This window comes from Anomaloglossus baeobatrachus, chromosome 3 (assembly GCF_048569485.1).
Source record: "Anomaloglossus baeobatrachus isolate aAnoBae1 chromosome 3, aAnoBae1.hap1, whole genome shotgun sequence".
Classification (NCBI taxonomy): Eukaryota; Metazoa; Chordata; class Amphibia; order Anura; family Aromobatidae; genus Anomaloglossus; species Anomaloglossus baeobatrachus.
This window is the reverse complement of record NC_134355.1, coordinates 186,236,675-186,254,210: the sequence shown is the minus strand read 5'-3', so window position 1 is coordinate 186,254,210 and position 17,536 is coordinate 186,236,675. Positions and strand designations below refer to the sequence as shown.

The 17,536-nt window shown below is 44.3% G+C and overlaps 1 protein-coding gene across 3 annotated transcripts; it reads left to right on the top strand.

Moving 5' to 3' along the window:
• Nucleotides 1–1,227: 1,227 nt before the first annotated feature.
• LOC142295115 (syncytin-1-like) lies at nucleotides 1,228–12,645 on the top strand. 3 transcript variants are annotated; one of them, XM_075338186.1, is made up of 3 exons: nucleotides 1,228–1,411; nucleotides 9,237–9,377; nucleotides 9,700–12,645. In XM_075338186.1, the coding sequence occupies exon 3, from the start codon at nucleotides 10,566–10,568 to the stop codon at nucleotides 11,526–11,528; it is 963 nt and encodes a 320-aa protein (XP_075194301.1). In that variant the 5' UTR covers nucleotides 1,228–1,411; nucleotides 9,237–9,377; nucleotides 9,700–10,565; the 3' UTR covers nucleotides 11,529–12,645. The 3 variants fall into 3 exon arrangements, with proteins under 3 accessions (XP_075194301.1, XP_075194302.1, XP_075194300.1); XM_075338187.1 differs by lacking the exon at nucleotides 9,237–9,377 and having other exon boundaries at nucleotides 10,308–12,645; XM_075338185.1 differs by having other exon boundaries at nucleotides 9,237–12,645.
• Nucleotides 12,646–17,536: the final 4,891 nt, after the last annotated feature.

The following is a 17,536-nucleotide window of genomic DNA, read 5'->3' as shown; positions in this document are numbered from 1 at the left end:
TGAATCCTTGGTTAAGGTTAGGGTTAGGGTTAGACCATGGGTTAGGAATAGACTTAAAACAGGAGTTAGGGTCAGACCAGGAATTAGAAATAGGGTTAGTCCAGCAGTTAAAGTTAGGTTATCCCAGAATTTAAGGTTTAGGTTTGGGTTAGGCCAGAGGTGAGGATTAGGGTTGGGTTCTGGGTTAAGGCTAGGGTTAGGGTTAGACCATGGGTTAGGAATAGAGTTAAAACAGGAGTTAGGGTCAGACCAGGAGCTAGAAATAGGGTTAGTTCAGCAGATAAAGTTAGGTTATCCCAGAATTTAAGGTTAAGGTATGGGTTAGGCCATAGGTGAGGATTAGGGTTGAGTCCTGGGTTAAGGTTAGGGTTAGGGTTAGACCATGGGTTAGGAATAGAGTTAAAACAGGAGTTAGGGTCAGACCAGGAGCTAGAAATAGGGTTAGTTCAGCAGTTAAAGTTGGGTTACCCCAGTATTTAAGGTTTAGGTTAAGTCAGTGGTGAGGATTACTGTATGGTCCTGGGTTAAGGCTAGGGTTAGGGTTAGACTATGGGTTAGGAATAAAGTTAAAACGGGAGTTAGGGTCAGATCAGTGTTAGAGAAGCCATTTTGTCTTCTTTTTCTTCTCTTGTACACCATATTGTCTGATCTTATATAAGAAAATGAGGTAATCAATGTTCTATCGAATTCGCATAAACAACATCTGTATTTGCTATTGTGATAACTTGGTTTCCTGGAATATGTTCTCTTTCAAATATGCACTTTTCTTAGAATATACTGTCTGGCTCCCAAAATCTGACTAATTCTGTATCTTTTCCCAAAATATGTCTTATTGTTAAATGAGACTTGGCATAATACTTCTTATCACATCCCTTAAAACCTTTATATCCTTTTGGCTCAATGCTATTCATTTCTATTATAATTATATCCATCTACTCCTCTGTTTCCTTGAAATCTGTACTCCATCACATACCTTCCTGACATATCTCTCTGACATATTCTGGGAACCTAGTTTTGGACAGTTCTTTGTTTATCTCCCATAAGTATAACAAAGATTAACCTTGACCTATGATATTTGGTATCCACCTAAAATTGTGCAATTATATCACATGTTTCATATTATGTAACCAGCTAAGAAGGGTATAAAAAGCCCGAGTAACCAATTATAAATAGCGTTAGACTGATTTTTAACAGATTACAGACGTCTTGTCTTGGTTTGTTGAAGTGTCACACTCAGAACCGGCCGATCCCCCACAGCTACCTGAGAGGAAAGAGGCTCCGACTCTAACAATTTGGAGGCACCCAGCGAGCCATCCCAAAACTGGGACCAAGACTTTCCCCTTTCAGTCCTTCCAAAACTGAACACAGCAATCTTCCTTGCTTGAACAGAAAATACTAACATCAAACCTGGGTAAGTTGAGCTTTTTGATCTCAGAGTATTTTCTCTTCAAGAGGGGGTAGAAGGCACGAGTCAGTTTCCGGGGGATATAAACAAGAAACTCGCAAATCCTCAGGTAGCCTTCATGTTTATTGTTTGTTTGTCTTGTCCTATATGCTGAAAACAAAATTGTAAAGCTGCTAAAAGTTTTTTTCTTTCTTCTTCTGTTTTCCCACTTTACCTATTTAACAATACTAACCTATTAACTAATATAATACTTGGCTACTTCTTATGACCTTTTTCAATCTGATAATTGAGAGGTGGTTTTTTTAGGTGGTAAATAATATTCTATCACTTTCCCCTGTATTGTCAGAGACTTACAGGGCACAATGAGGGGGGAGAGAAGAGAGGGAGAGAAAAGACTGCAGCGTTGTGACCTTATGACCCACCCTCGCTGTACAGAGCTCATGGAATTGGAATGCCGTGTATTAACTGAGTTAGAAGTATGTCATTTGTTTCTAGATGGGCAGAAACAGAAGAAAGTTAAGGATTGTTTTTGTCTCAAATATATGCTCAGCTTGGTCTTGCAGAAGGAAATGGTGATGATGCATGGTTGATTTATCCACAGGCGTTGAAAAGCTTTTAATTCCTCTATAGTATATATTGATAACAGTTGTTTTGCATCTCTGATGCTTAGAGGTACAGTCCAAGCTGCATATGACTTGTGAACATTGTCTTTGCTCAGTAACATAGGTGAGGAAAGGTAAAGTTGTAATAAAGGATTTAGAAAAGTTGTTGAAGGGACTAGGAATGAGAGGTGATCCACTGGATTACACTCTCTGGGAGTCAGCCCTAGTAACGGGGCCAGAGGGATGGACTTGTGTGTGTGGAGAACAAAATCCTGATTGGCGCGAATATTGTGCTGCCTGTGGAAGACCAAGACCACGCAAACAAACAGGATCTCATGTCCCCAGCACAAGAACAGGGCATGGGATCAGAATCAATATTGAAGACAATGAGACGCACACCCTGTACCATGGGTGACGAGGAATAGAAGTGTCAGCATCAGATGATTCTGATGCATGAGGAATATATAGCTATTGCAATTGGAGTTGTGTTTGTTTGTGTCTTTACTTGCTTAGACAATGGTGTATTAGGATTCGAACAGAGCAGAAAGTAGAAGCTGGTTTGATTGCCTTGGAGGCGGGAGGTTCAGTATTGGCTGCTAGCAGGTAAATACTAAATTCGAAGGAAAGGGAATTAGTAGCTAGCCGAATAGTCAATTGCTAGAACTGCAAGACAAGGATCGCGACCTTTGAGCAGTTCAGCAGATAGTGTGATACGGTGACACAGGGATCGCTACCCTTGAACTAAAACACTATGGGAACCAGTCATACCAGACATTCTACTAAGTCAAGCAAAATTGATCCAAGATTCAAGATGATTGATTTAGTGAGAATGGAGAATGGGGAGAAGACAGTAAAAAATAGTGCAAAGATACTGAAAAAGGCAGGGATGCCTAAAACAGGTTGTTTAGATTTTTTACCGGTGGCGGCAGTTCAGCCGAGAGAATGACCAATGGATTCAGAAACACGGATACCATGCTCAGGTGGCAGCATGGATCCGGACTTCCGAACACCATCATCCCCTTATAAATGACCATGACGATGAGTATAGACTTAAGGTATTAGAGGAGAAATTTATTGATAAATTGTGTTCAGAAATGTTTCAAGGGCAAGATGAAAGTATAGACAAATATCATGCTCGATGTGTTTCCATTTTTACAGATCATGGTTATGACTTAAAGGACCCTAAAGAAATAATGTTCTTTAAGGGTATGTTTAAGGAGGGGTTAAGGGGGGATCTTAGAAAAAAAATAGTAAAAACATGTGTAGAATATTCATATGTACCTCTGGAACAATCACTGCACATGATAAGAGCTATAGAGGATCAGATGATAAAAAGAAAACAAGAAGAAAAATGTATTTCACAAGTGTTACGGGGGGACCGGCAGATTAGGACCAGGGGGTATATATCCTAATCGCCAGTCGGGGCCCACCGTGCTCCAGATGACAAAGGAGCTGCTGGCACCTGAGGGTTAGGCGGAGACTATAGAGCTGGATGGCTCTGAGATAACCCAGGAACTCTGGGAACCGGTCACGTGTGTTGGGACACGTCAGACCGGACGACAACCCGATTAGCGTTTTGGTGCACCTAGCGCTACACCAACCACGTGTGCAGGAAACACGTCAGGCCGGGTGGTAACCAGGTAGCGTTGACCGGAAGACCGCCACGAAAGCGCCCTGTCGGCCACGTGTGTAGGACACGTCATGCCGAGCGGTCCTCCGATTAGCGTTTCTGGCCACCTCTTGACTGGCCACGTGTGTGTAGGACACGTCAGGCCAGATGGGTACACCAGTAGTCTTGACCGGGAAGCCGAGGAGGATAAGGAACACCCTGTTAACTCCACAGGGGTCCTGGGGTACGCTGTCCGTGCGCGTAGGGGCACAACCGGACAGGTGGCGCAGCAGGTGCGTTGTCCGTGTGCGTAGGGGGCACAATCGGACAGGTGGCACAGCAGGTGCGTTGTCCATGTGCGTAGGAGGCACAATCGGACAGGTGGCGCAGCAGGTGCGTTGTCCGTGTGCATAGGGGGCACAATCGGACAGGAAGCACAGCAACCGCAGCCCAGTTAACGCCACTGGGCTGCTATAGCAAGACTGGAACGGCAGGAGGGAAGCACGGTGCCTGACCCTGATGTGCCGAGCCACGAATCTTGGCGTGACAGGCACCGTTCGCCTAACCCTACCTACCGCTTCCCAACATAGGCTTATGCCGCAATGAGGCTCTAACATGGAGGTGTGCTCTGACTGAGCAAAAGTGAAAACTGCGCCCTGTCTCCAGACCCTTTTATAACCTGGGTCCGCCCCAAACCCAGGGTGGAACCACCAAGGTCCAATAGCAGAGTGCCATGTCATCAGTGACGTCACATGCGACCTATCCGGAACCGCCACGTCATTGATGACCTCATGGCAGCCACGCCCCAAACACTTCACCAGTCATCGTGTGACGACCAATACTGAGGTGCCAGATCATAGGGGTGGGCCTCTGCGAGCCAGTCCGGAGTTGCCACGTCATCAGGACACCTGACACCCTCTGCCCTATCAGGGCCTGCCACCTCACGGACATGCTCAGTGAGGTCCTTACCAGACCTAGCCTCTGGTGCACTAAGTGCCTGAGCATGCCCAGTAGCCTGAGTAACAGGCTCAGAAAGCAGACTATCAGTTTGAGCATGCTCAGTAGGCACATCCCAGCACTTAGACACAGCACGAAGTCCAAGTACCTCTGCAAAGAGGCCGTTAGGGTTAATTGTGGGAGCATGCTCAGTAGCCTGAACTGAGGACTTAGTCTCAGACATAACACAATCAGGCTGAGCATGCTCACTAGGCAAAACACCGGGCTTAAACTCTGGCTGGGGTAAATCGGCGCACGCATGCGCACTAGCCGCCTCTCCACACTTAGACGTGGTGGAAGGAACAGCAAACTGGACGACCCGAGGCACGGCCAAGAACGGCAGCCGGTGCTTGGGCGCAACAGGAACCGCAGCAGGCTGCTTGCGGCTATGGCGGCGCCGGTTCGTAACAGTACCCCCCCTCTAGCGGCCCTCCCACTCGAATGGTCTATAGTCGCCACAGATACCACTGAGCGACGGGCGGAAGATGGAGACATGCAGTGGGAGCTACAAGACTCGCTCCACCGCGTAATCACCCCAGACGACCAGTCGATATGTGGGGAATGTTGCTTCAACCAAGGAATACCCAGCAGAATATCATCTGCACCCTTAGGGAGAACCAGAAATTAAATGGTCTCCCTATGCCCAGATGACATGGCAAGGGTAATGGGCACTGTCCGCTGGTGAATTACCTTGGGCAACAAGGACCCATCCAATACACGGACTCTCACTGGCCTTGGCATTTGCACCAGTGGGATGGCATGCCGCCGGGCAAAAGAGGAGGAGATGAAACTATCCCCAGCACCTGTGTCCACACTTGCCCTTGTGGACCATGTTGACCCCTTAAAGGAAATGGACGCGGGAAACGTCACCCTAATGGATGACGCAGAGTCCAGTCTACCTTCAGCTATGGTCACCAATCGCGGTCGCTTACCCTGACGCTTTGGGCAACGGTTGGCATAGTGACCATACTGCCCACAAGCGAAACAGGAAATGCCCTTGCAACTCGAAGACCTAGCAACACCAACCCTAGCAATGTCCATAGGGACAGAGATGTCCTCTAAGGGAGGTGCAGTAGGAGAGACCACTACAGTGGCTGAACGACCCTCTGACCTGCGCTCCAGCTGACGTTCGGAGGTCCGCAGGTCAATGCGGGTAGCCAGAGTCATGAGGCCCTCAAGGGTAGTTGGTACCTCACGCGACGCTAATGCGTCCTTCACGTGCGAGGCTAATCCCCTCCAGAACAGTGGAATGAGGGTCCTCTCTGACCACCCCAGTTCTGCAGCAAGTGTCCTGAAACTCACAGCATATTGACTTGAGGAGGTACGCCCCTGCTCCAAAGTCAGTAGCTGTAGGGCCGAGTCGTGAGTGACCTGAGGCCCCAGGAACACTTGTCGTAAGGACTCCAAAAACTCCTTAGAGTCCTGTACTACGGGGTCATTCCTCTCCCACAATGGTGTAGCCCACTCCAGTGCTCTATCAGAGAGCAAGGAGATGATAAACCCCACCTTCGACCTCTCTGTAGGAAACCGTGCAGCCAACAGCTCTAGATGGACTGAGCACTGGTTCACGAATCCCATACATGCCTTGCTGTTCCCCGTAAACTTGTTGGGCAGCGAGAGGTGAGGGAAGGTTGGAGTAGGCTTGGTGACTGACACCATTGCAGCCGCTTGAGCCACCACATCATCCATATCAGCAGCAAGAGCAGACTTCTCCAGAGACCTCACTCTAGCATCAAGCTGCAGCATGAACTGACGTAGCTGCTCCATCTCCGCCATGCCAGCCAGACCCTGGTGCAGTCTTACTGTTACGGGGGGACCGGCAGATTAGGACCAGGGGGTATATATCCTAATCGCCAGTCGGGGCCCACCGTGCTCCAGATGACAAAGGAGCTGCTGGCACCTGAGGGTTAGGCGGAGACTATAGAGCTGGATGGCTCTGAGATAACCCAAGAACTCTGGGAACCGGTCACGTGTGTTGGGACACGTCAGACCGGACGACAACCCGATTAGCGTTTTGGTGCACCTAGCGCTACACCAACCACGTGTGCAGGAAACACGTCAGGCCGGGTGGTAACCAGGTAGCGTTGACCGGAAGACCGCCACGAAAGCGCCCTGTCGGCCACGTGTGTAGGACACGTCATGCCGAGCGGTCCTCCGATTAGCGTTTCTGGCCACCTCTTGACTGGCCACGTGTGTGTAGGACACGTCAGGCCAGATGGGTACACCAGTAGTCTTGACCGGGAAGCCGAGGAGGATAAGGAACACCCTGTTAACTCCACAGGGGTCCTGGGGTACGCTGTCCGTGCGCGTAGGGGGCACAACCGGACAGGTGGCGCAGCAGGTGCGTTGTCCGTGTGCGTAGGGGGCACAATCGGACAGGTGGCACAGCAGGTGCGTTGTCCGTGTGCGTAGGAGGCACAATCGGACAGGTGGCGCAGCAGGTGCGTTGTCCGTGTGCATAGGGGGCACAATCGGACAAGAAGCACAGCAACCGCAGCCCAGTTAACGCCACTGGGCTGCTATAGCAAGACTGGAACGGCAGGAGGGAAGCACGGTGCCTGACCCTGATGTGCCGAGCCACAAATCTTGGCGTGACAGGCACCGTTCGCCTAACCCTACCTACCGCTTCCCAACATAGGCTTATGCCGCAATGAGGCTCTAACATGGAGGTGTGCTCTGACTGAGCAAAAGTGAAGACTGCGCCCTGTCTCCAGACCCTTTTATAACCTGGGTCCGCCCCAAACCCAGGGTGGAACCACCAAGGTCCAATAGCAGAGTGCCATGTCATCAGTGACGTCACATGCGACCTATCCGGAACCGCCACGTCATTGATGACCTCATGGCAGCCACGCCCCAAACACTTCACCAGTCATCGTGTGACGACCAATACTGAGGTGCCAGATCATAGGGGTGGGCCTCTGCGAGCCAGTCCGGAGTTGCCACGTCATCAGGACACCTGACACCCTCTGCCCTATCAGGGCCTGCCACCTCACGGACATGCTCAGTGAGGTCCTTACCGGACCTAGCCTCTGGTGCACTAAGTGCCTGAGCATGCCCAGTAGCCTGAGTAACAGGCTCAGAAAGCAAACTATCAGTTTGAGCATGCTCAGTAGGCACATCCCAGCACTTAGACACAGCACGAAGTCCAAGTACCTGTGCAAAGAGGCTGTTAGGGTTAATTGTGGGAGCATGCTCAGTAGCCTGAACTGAGGACTTAGTATCAGACATAACACAATCAGGCTGAGCATGCTCACTAGGCAAAACACCGGGCTTAAACTCTGGCTGGGGTAAATCGGCGCATGCATGCGCACTAGCCGCCGCTCCACACTTAGACGTGGTGGAAGGAACAGCCAACTGGACGACCCGAGGCACGGCCAAGAACGGCCGCCGGTGCTTGGGCGCAACAGGAACCGCAGCAGGCTGCTTGCGGCTATGGCGGCGCCGGTTCGTAACAACAAGAATATATTAAAAAAGGATTGTGTTTGGAATGTGAACAGATAGAGTACATGAAAATTGACTGTCCTCAGAAGAGAAGGAAAAAAAAAAAAAAGAAAGAGGACAGACACATGTGGCAATGATAATTTTATGCATGCAATCATTGTGTATAATTTGATGTTTGTTGTAATGATGTCTTTAATTCAGTTAGATGAAGAGAAACTGACCTTGATGAGCAATAAGAGGCTGTAAAAGGTACCTGTATGTGTATGTATTAGACAATATCCCCTGAGCAGAAAGCAGAATGGAAGCCATCACAAAACAGGTAGAAAATTATCTAAAGGAAGTAATTATAAGGTTATGCAGAATTGAAACAATTGGTGAGTTGTGAATTGGGGAATGTCATTCCTTCAGCGTCAGAGAAAATGCAGCCAACTATTTTATGTGCTGGCAGCTTGTAACAAAGACAAAACCCTATCAGCAGACTCTAAAAGCAAAAGAGGGGTTTGAGATGCTGAAGAGTGACATTCTCTGTGGATTCATAATTCTCTCTGCACCGGCACTGGAAGATCTCTCATTTTATTTGTTTTGTTATAAATTGGGAAAAAACACCATCTAGTGGGTCATATATCCGAGTGGTGGTTGCCTGTGCAAAGAAAGCATGTTAATGTTAATTTGGTAACTCACCTTAGAAATACAGGCACCACACTCAGTGTAGTAATTATTACTTCAAGTACTGACAAAATATTTATCAATGAACTGACTAGCAAGGTGTAAGGTAGCTCTACTCATAGTATTCAATCCAGCTACTTTGTTATTCGACACAGATGATAAATGAAGTTTAGAGACAATTGTTTTGAACAGATGGAGAACACTGTATATTTGTCCACTCAATGGTGGATAAATATACAAACAAGATGGAGAACACTGTATATTTGTCCACTCAATGGTGGATAAATATACAAACAGGGGCGGAAAGGAGGTTATCTATTATATACTCTAGTAGTATAGTAGCGCTTCCCTTGTAATAGTCACTATGAAACATGTCTGTTAACTAGAATATGAAAATATAGTTGTTTTGCTCAGTATTTTTGACCATATAAAGTAAAAATACGGAAGACCAATTAACTGTTCGGAGATAATGTTATAAGAATGATATGATGACATATTTTTAGTTTTGTTTTTACAGATGATTGGTTGACTCTGCACTGGAAATGCTACGGTTTACACAGCACAAGATAATTAAAATTTAAACCACTCCCTCCTTACCTATAGTGGTACAGAGGGCAGTGATGATGAGGCCCTCTCTGAATGGGAAGAACAGAACTGGGTAAGATAGTTAAAAATGTAAGTGATAGATCTTTTCTGAATGTCAACTGAAATGAAAAACTGTAGAATACGTACAAGCCCGGATGAAGGTTCTCCTGTTGTTGCTCTCCTGTTGTTAAATAAGCCAGGTAAAATGAAGATAAAGTCTAGACCTGAGCTGACAGTGATGGAGCCAAAGAAATGCTTGCACAGGTGCAGTTAACAAAAAAACAATAACCGGGCCTAGAGTTGAGAGTTTTCCATCTTTCTCTGTACAGACCACCTTGGTGGCTCCTGTCACGTCCGTGACATCTGCCACTCCTTGTGTTCTTAAATCCCTACAGGTACAAGAAATTCAACGAGGAGTGGAGTTAGAGACGCAGGAAGCCCAGCTGACTGAGGTCTGTGGATACAGGGCGGTAATATTTCTCTGCCAAAAGCTCTCTTCTTATTGATGGTCCAGGTAACCAATAGATTAATAAGGAATTCTCTGTGAAAAACAGATATCAGTGTGTGTCTTAAGAGACAAGGTATGGGTGACACCAGAATTTAGTCCAGATTTACCCAGACTTGTAAGATACATGCCCAAAATAATGTAAGAATGAAAACTGTATAGTCTCATAGAAATATACCCTGCATTGGCTCTTCCCATCTCAGAGACCGCAGATAGATTATAGCGATATACCATGAGCAGGTGTTATGCAAGTTTGTGCATGTTCTGTAAATTTCTTTCCAGATTTGGTCAGAGGCAATCCAGTGCAGAAAATTATACGTTATTGCTAGAAAAGCACATGATAGAAATTGTATATAAAAAATATTTATAAAAGATAAAAGGTACAAAGTGCAATTTTTGTTCTCAGATCCAGTAGGATACAGTAATCAGACGTGCGATTTTTGTTATATAAATGATTGATTAAACATGTAATACCATGTAATAAACAGTTGGTTTCAGTTTCATTCCAGATCCTTCCAATCTGGCACACATTCTCTGAAGTCTGGGGGACTGGGTGACAATCTGGAGACATGTGAGGGAAAGCTTGGATCTACACCAAGTCCAACTTAGTACACCAACCTCAGTAAAAGTCCATGCATCCCACTGCAAGAGGGTTCACAAAGACTAAGGAAATGGCATTAGGGAAGTATTGTGTACTGCTTCTCTTTTTATATTTTGTTTGACACTGATACTTGTGCAAACCGCAGAGGAATACACATGAATAAGGAAATTGAAGAAGGGCAATTGGGTGATGGAGCAGCAGAAATGTCAACAGCCATTGACAAGGAACCATACTGTATGCCTTTTCATGTTTATAGAACAGTTACCACTGACTTAGAAGATTCTTGGTGTTTGTATGATGAGACTTTGCGATTTGCATCAGTGGTAATGGCACTACTAAATGAGTATCAGTTTGAACTTCCAAAAGGTATTTACATTGTTTGTGGGGAAAAGGCTTATAGATGGATCCCTAAGGGGGCAGAAGGAACTTGTACATTGGCGAGATTAGAACCTGCAACCTGGGTATGGAATGAGGAAGATTTCCCATATAAAAATATTCCTCAACATATGCTTGCAAAACGTGATACTGACACAAATTCTGATAAACAGACAAAGAAACATTTGTTCAGTACTCCATGGTATGCCCAAGCGGGAATGGTATTAACAGGTCCATTGGGAGTAATGTTGGGAACAGTGAGAAATACCCAAATGATTCAAGAACTAGGAGATATTTTTGATAACGTGACTGATCTATTATTTGATGCAATAAATATAGAATCAGCCTACACAAAACAGCTCATTATCATTACCAATCAACACTCGATGGTACTTGATTATCTCACTGCTTCTAGTGGAGGCTTCTGTCAGGTGGTGGGACCTTCATGTCGTCACTTCATAAACCCTGAAGGACTGATGCAGGTTACACATGACATAAACCAAGCAGAGAGATTGAAAAAGGGATTTAAGGAGGCCAATGCACTAGGTGAATTGCCCTTTCCTTCATGGCTCTCATGGTTAAACCCACTGAATTTATTCAAAGGTGTGGGTGGATGGATCACTGGGATAATACATTATGTGATTCAAGGAGCATTTATAATATTGGTAATTGCAGTGCTGATAAAGTTATTTGTAATGCTTGTGAAGAAAATTCTAGGAGCTAATTGTAACTGTTTTTCATGAACATACAAACTCAAAAAGGGAAAGGTTGTCGATACTGAATCCCTCCAAACCCAAGTAATGATGACCACAATGACCACAAAGAGATGCAGATGCATAATATGCAACAGGGAGACCTTGGTGGACTTGACAGACTGTACCTACTGTGGAAGTCCTGTGAAATTGATTGACCAAAAGATGCAAGAAAATCAACAAAAAGAGAACTTTAATACTGTGTAAAAACACCATAAAGTGTGTGATATATAAACACACTACACGGATTACACAAACATATATCACATTTATATAATGAATAAACTGGTAATACATATATACAATATTATACTACATATAGCCATGAATATATTCCCCTCTAGGATCAGTGGATAGGATGGGTATAGGGAAAACGTAGGCCGATCCCACAGAGCACGTTTGAATGGCAGGACCCCATGATGCGCGTAGGGAAAGCCTTGTGTATTGTGAAGTAGGACAAGCCTTTGCGGTCTACCCCATAGGAAGGGACAGCTAAGATAGAACATAATTAATCAAAAGAGGTGAATTGTTAGAGAAGCCATTTTGTCTTCTCTTGTACACCATATTGTCTGATCTTATATAAGAAAATGATGTAATCAATGATCTATCGAAGTCGCATAAACAACATCTGTATTTGCTATTGTGATAACTTGGTTTCCTGGAATATGTTCTCTTTCAAATATGCACTTTTCTTAGAATATACTGTCTGGCTCCCAAAATCTGACTAATTCTGTATCTTTTCCCAAAATATGTCTTATTGTTAAATGAGACTTGGCATAATACTTCTTATCACATCCCTTAAAACCTTTGTATCCTTTTGGCTCAATGCTATTCATTTCTATTATAATTATATCCATCTACTCCTCTGTATCCTTGAAATCTGTACTCCATCACATACCTTCCTGACATATCTCTCTGACATATTCTGGGAACCTAGTTTTGGACAGTTCTTTGTTTATCTCCCAGAAGTATAACAAAGATTAACCTTGACCTATAATATTTGGTATCCACCTAATATTGTGCAATTATATCACATGTCTCATATTATGTAACCAGCTAAGAAGGGTATAAAAAGCCCGAGTAACCAATAATAAACAGTGTTAGACTGATTTTTAACAGATTACAGACGTCTTGTCTTGGTTTGTTGAAGCGTCACACTCAGAACCGGCCGATCCCCCACAGCTACCTAAGAGGAAAGAGGCTCCGACTCTAACACCAGGAGCTAGAAATAGGGTTAGTCCAGCAGTTTAAGTTAGGTTATCCCAGAATTTAAGGTTTAGGTTTGGGTTAGGACAGAGTTGAGGATTAGGGATGAGTCCTGGTTTAAGGCTAGGGTTAGGGTTAGACCATGGGTTAGGAATAGAGTAAAAACAGGAGTTAGTTTAAAACTAGGGGATAGAAATTGGGTTATTCCAGCAGTTTAACCTAGGTTAAGCCAGAATTTAAAGTTTAGATTAAGCAAGAGATGAGGATTAGAGTTGGGTCCTGGGTTAAGGCAAGGGTTAGGGTTAGACCATGGGTTAGGAATACAGTTAAAACAGGAGTTAGGGTCAGACCAGGAGCTAGAAATAGAGTTAGTCCAGCAGTTAAAGTTGGGTTATCCCAGAATTTAAGGTTTAGGTTTGGGTTATGCCAGAGGTGAGGATTAGGGATGAGTCCTGTGTTAAGGCTAGGGTTAGGGTTAGACCATGGGTTAGGAATAGAGTTAAAACAGGAGTTAGGGTCAGACCAGAAGCTAGAAATAGGGTTAGTCTAGCAGTTAAAGATAGGTTATTCCAGTATTTAAGGTTTAGGTTAAGTCAGAGATGATGATTAGGGTTTGGTCGTGGGTTAAGGTTAGGGTTAGGGTTAGACCGTGGGTTAGGAATAGAGTTAAAACAGGAGTTAGGGTCAGACCACGAGCTAGAAATAAGGTTAGTCCAGCAGTTAAAGTCAGGTTATCCCAGAATTTAAGGTTTAGGTTTGGGTTAGGTCAAAGGTAAAGATTAGGGTTGAGTCCTGGGTTAGGGCTAGGGTTAGGGTTAGACTATGGGTTAGGAATAGAGTAAAAACAGGAGTTAGTTTAAAACTAGGGGATAGAAATTGGGTTAGTCCAGCTATTTAACCTAGGTTAAGCCAGAATTTAAGATTTAGATTAAACAAGAGGTGAGGATTAGAGTTGGGTCCTGAGTTAAGGCTAGGGTTAGGGTTAGACCATGGGTTAGGAATAGAGGAAAAAACAGACGATAGTTTAAAACTAGAGGCTAAAAATAGGGTTAGTCCAGCAGTTTAACATAGGTTAAGCCAGAATTTAAGGTTTAGGTTAAGCCAGATGTGAGGACTAGGGTTGAGTCCTGGGTTAAGGCTAGGGTTAGGTTAGGCCATGGGTTAGTAATAAAGTTAAAACAGGAGTTAGGGTCAGACCACAAGCTAGAAATATGGTTATTTCAGCAGTTAAAGTTAGGTTATCCCAGAATTTAAGGTTAAGGTTTGGGTTAGGCCAGAGGTGAGGATTAGGGTTGAATCCTGGGTTAAGATTAGGGTTAGGGTTAGACCATGGGTTAGGAATAGAGTTGAAACAGGAGTTAGGGTCAGACCAGGAGCTGGAAATAGGGTTAGTCCAGCAGTTAAAGTTAGGTTATTCCAGTAGTTAAGGTTTAAGTTAAGTCAGAGGTGAGGATTAGGGTTGGGTCCTGGGTTAAGGCTAGGGTTAGGGTTAGACCATGGGTTAGGAATAGAGTTGAAACAGGAGTTAGCGTCAGACAAGGAGCTAGAAATAGGGTTAGTCCAGCAGTTAAAGTTAGGTTATTCCAGTATTTAAGGTTTAGGTTAAGTCAGAGGTGATGATTAGGGTTGGGTCGTGGGTTATCGATAGGGTTAGGGCTAGACCGTGGGTTAGGAATAGAGTTAAAACATTATTTGGGGTCAGACCAGGGGCTAGAAATAGGGTTAGTCCAGTAGTTAAACTTAGGTTAAACCAGAATTTAAGGTTTAGGTTAAGCCAGTGGTGAGGATTAGGGTTGGGTCTTGGGTTAAGTCTAGGGTTAGGGTTAGAACATGGGTTAGTAATAGAGTTAAAACAGGAGTTAGGGTCAGACCACTAGCTAGAAATAAGGTTAGTCCAGCAGTTAAAGTTAGGTTATCTCAGAATTTAAGGTTTAGGTTTGGGTTAGGCCAGAGGTGAGGATTATGGTTAAATCCTGGGTTAAGGTTAGGGTTAGGGTTAGACCATGGGTTATAAATAGACTTAAAACAGGAGTTAGGGTCAGACCAGGAATTAAAAATAGGGTTAGTCCAGCAGTGAAAGTTAAGTTATCCCATTATTTAAGGTTTAGGTTAAGTCAGAGGTGAGGATTAGAGTTGGATCCTGGGTTAAGGCTAGGGTTAGAGTTAGACCATGGGTTAGGAATAGAATTAAAACAGGAGTTAGGGTCAGACCAGGAGCTAGAAATAAGGTTAGTCCAGCAGTTAAAGTTAGGTTATTCCAGGATTTAAGGTTTAGGTTAAGCCAGTGGTGAGGATTAGGGTTGGGTCTTGGGTTAAGTCTAGGGTTAGGGTTAGAACATGGGTAAGGAATAGAGTAAAAACAGGAGTTAGTTTAAAACTAGGGGATTGAAATTGAGTTAGTCCAGCAGTTTAACCTAGGTTAAGCCAGAATTTAAGATTTAGGTTAAGAAAGAGGTGAGGATTAGAGTTGGGTCCTGAGTTAAGACTATCGTTAGGGTTAGACCATGGGTTAAGATTAGAGTTAAAACAGGAGTTAGGGTTAGACCAGGAGCTAGAAATAGGGTTAATTCCTGGGTTAAGGTTAGGGTTAGGGTTAAACCATGGGTTAGGAATAGACTTAAAACAGGAGGTAGGGTCAGAACAGGAATTAGAAATAGGGTTAGTCCAGCAGTTAAAGTTAGATTATCCCAGTATTTAAGGTTTAAGTTAAATCAGAGGTGAGGATAAGGGTTGGGTCCTGGGTTAAGGTTAGGGTTAGGGTTAGACCATGGGTTAGGAATAGAGTTAAAACAGGAGTTAGGGTCAGACCAGGAGCTAGAAATAGGGTTAGTCCAGCAGTTAAATTTGGGTTACTCCAGTATTTAAGGTTTAGGGTAAGTCAGATGTGAGGATTAGGGTATGGTCCTGGGTTAAGGCTAGGGTTAGGGTTAGACCTTGGGTTAGAAATAGAGTAAAAACAGGAGTTAGTTTAAAACTAGGGGATAGAAATTGGGTTAGTCCAGCAGTTCAACAAAGGTTAAGCCAGAATTTAAGATTTAGATTAAGCAAGAGGTAAGGATTAGAGTTGGGTCCTGAGTTAAGGCTATCGTTGGGGTTACACCATGGGTTAGGATTAGAAATAGCTAGAAATAAGGTTAGTCCAGCAGTTAAAGTCAGGCCATCCCAGAATTTAAAGTTTAGGTTTGGTTTAGGCCAGAGGTGAGGATTAGGGTTGAGTCCTGGGTTAAGGTTAGGGTTAAGGTTAGACTATGGGTTAGGAATAGAATAAAAACAGGAGTTAGTTTAAAACTAGGGGATAGAAATTGGGTTAGTCCAGCAGTTTAACCTAGGTTAAGCCAGAATTTAAGATTGAGATTAAGCAAGAGGTGAGGATTAGAGTTGGGTCCTGAGTTAAGGCTATCAATAGGGTTAGACCATGGGTTAGGATTAGAGTTAAACCAGAGTTAGGGTTAGACAAGGAGCTAGAAATAAGTTTATTTCAGCAGTTAAAGATAGGTTATTCCAGTTTTTAAGGTTTAGGTTAAGTCAGAGGTGAGGATTAGGGTTGGGTCCTGGGTTAAGGCTAGGGTTAGGGTTAGAACATGGGTTAGTAATAGAGTTAAAACAGGAGTTTGGGTCAGACCACGAGCTAGAAATAGGGTTAGTCCAGCAGTTAAAGTTAGGTTATCCCAGAATTTAAGGTTTAGGTTTGGGTTAGGCCAGAGGTGAGGATTAGGGTTGAGTCCTGGGTTAAGGTTAGGGTTAGGGTTAGACCATGGGTTAGGAATAGATTTAAAACAGGAATTAGGGTCTGACCAGGAATTAGAAATAGGGTTAGTCCAGCAGTTAAAGTTAGGTTATCCCAGTAGTTAAGGTTTAGGTTAAGTCAGAGGTGAGGATTAGGGTTGGGTCCTGGGTTAAAGCTAGGGTTAGGGTTAGACCATGGGTTAGGAATAGAGTGAAAACAGGAGTTAGGGTCAGACCAGGAGCTAGAAATAGGGTTAGTCCAGTAGTTAAAGTTAGGTTTTCCCAGAATTTAAGGTTTAGGTTTGGGTTGGGCCAGAGGTGAGGATTAGGGATGAGTGCTGGTTTAAGGCTAGGGTTAGGGTTAGACCATGGGTTAGGAATAGAGTAAAAACAGGAGTTAGTTTAAAACTAGGGGCTGGAATTAGGGTTAGTCCAGCAGTTTAACCTAGGTTAAGCCAGAATTGAAGGTTTAGGTTAAGCCAGAGGTGAGGATTAGGGTTGGGTCCTGGGTTAAGGCTAGGGTTAGGTTAGATCATAGGTTAGTAATAGAGTTAAAACAGGAGTTAGGGTCAGACCACGAGCTAGAAATAGGGTTAGTCCAGCAGTTAAAGTTAGGTTATCCCAGAATTTAAGGTTTAGGTTTGGGTTGGGCCAGAGGTGAGGATTAGGGATGAGTGCCGGTTTAAGGCTAGGGTTAGGGTTAGACCATGGGTTAGGAATAGAGTAAAAACAGGAGTTAGTTTAAAACTAGGGGATAGAAATTGGGTTAGTCCAGCAGTTTAACTTAGGTTAAGCCAGAATTTAAGATTTAGATTAAGCCAGAGGTGAGGATTAGAGTTGGGTCCTGAGTTAAGGCTATCGTTAGGTTTAGGCCATGGGTTAGGAATAGAGTTAAAACAGGAGTTAGGGTTAGACCAGGAGCTAGAAATAGGGTTATTTAAGCAGTTAAAGATAGGTTATTCCAGTATTTAAGGTTTAGGTTAAGTCAGAGGTGAGGATTAGGCTTGGGTCCTTCGTTAAGACTAGGGTAGGGTTAGACCATGGGTTAGGAATAGAGTTAAAACAGG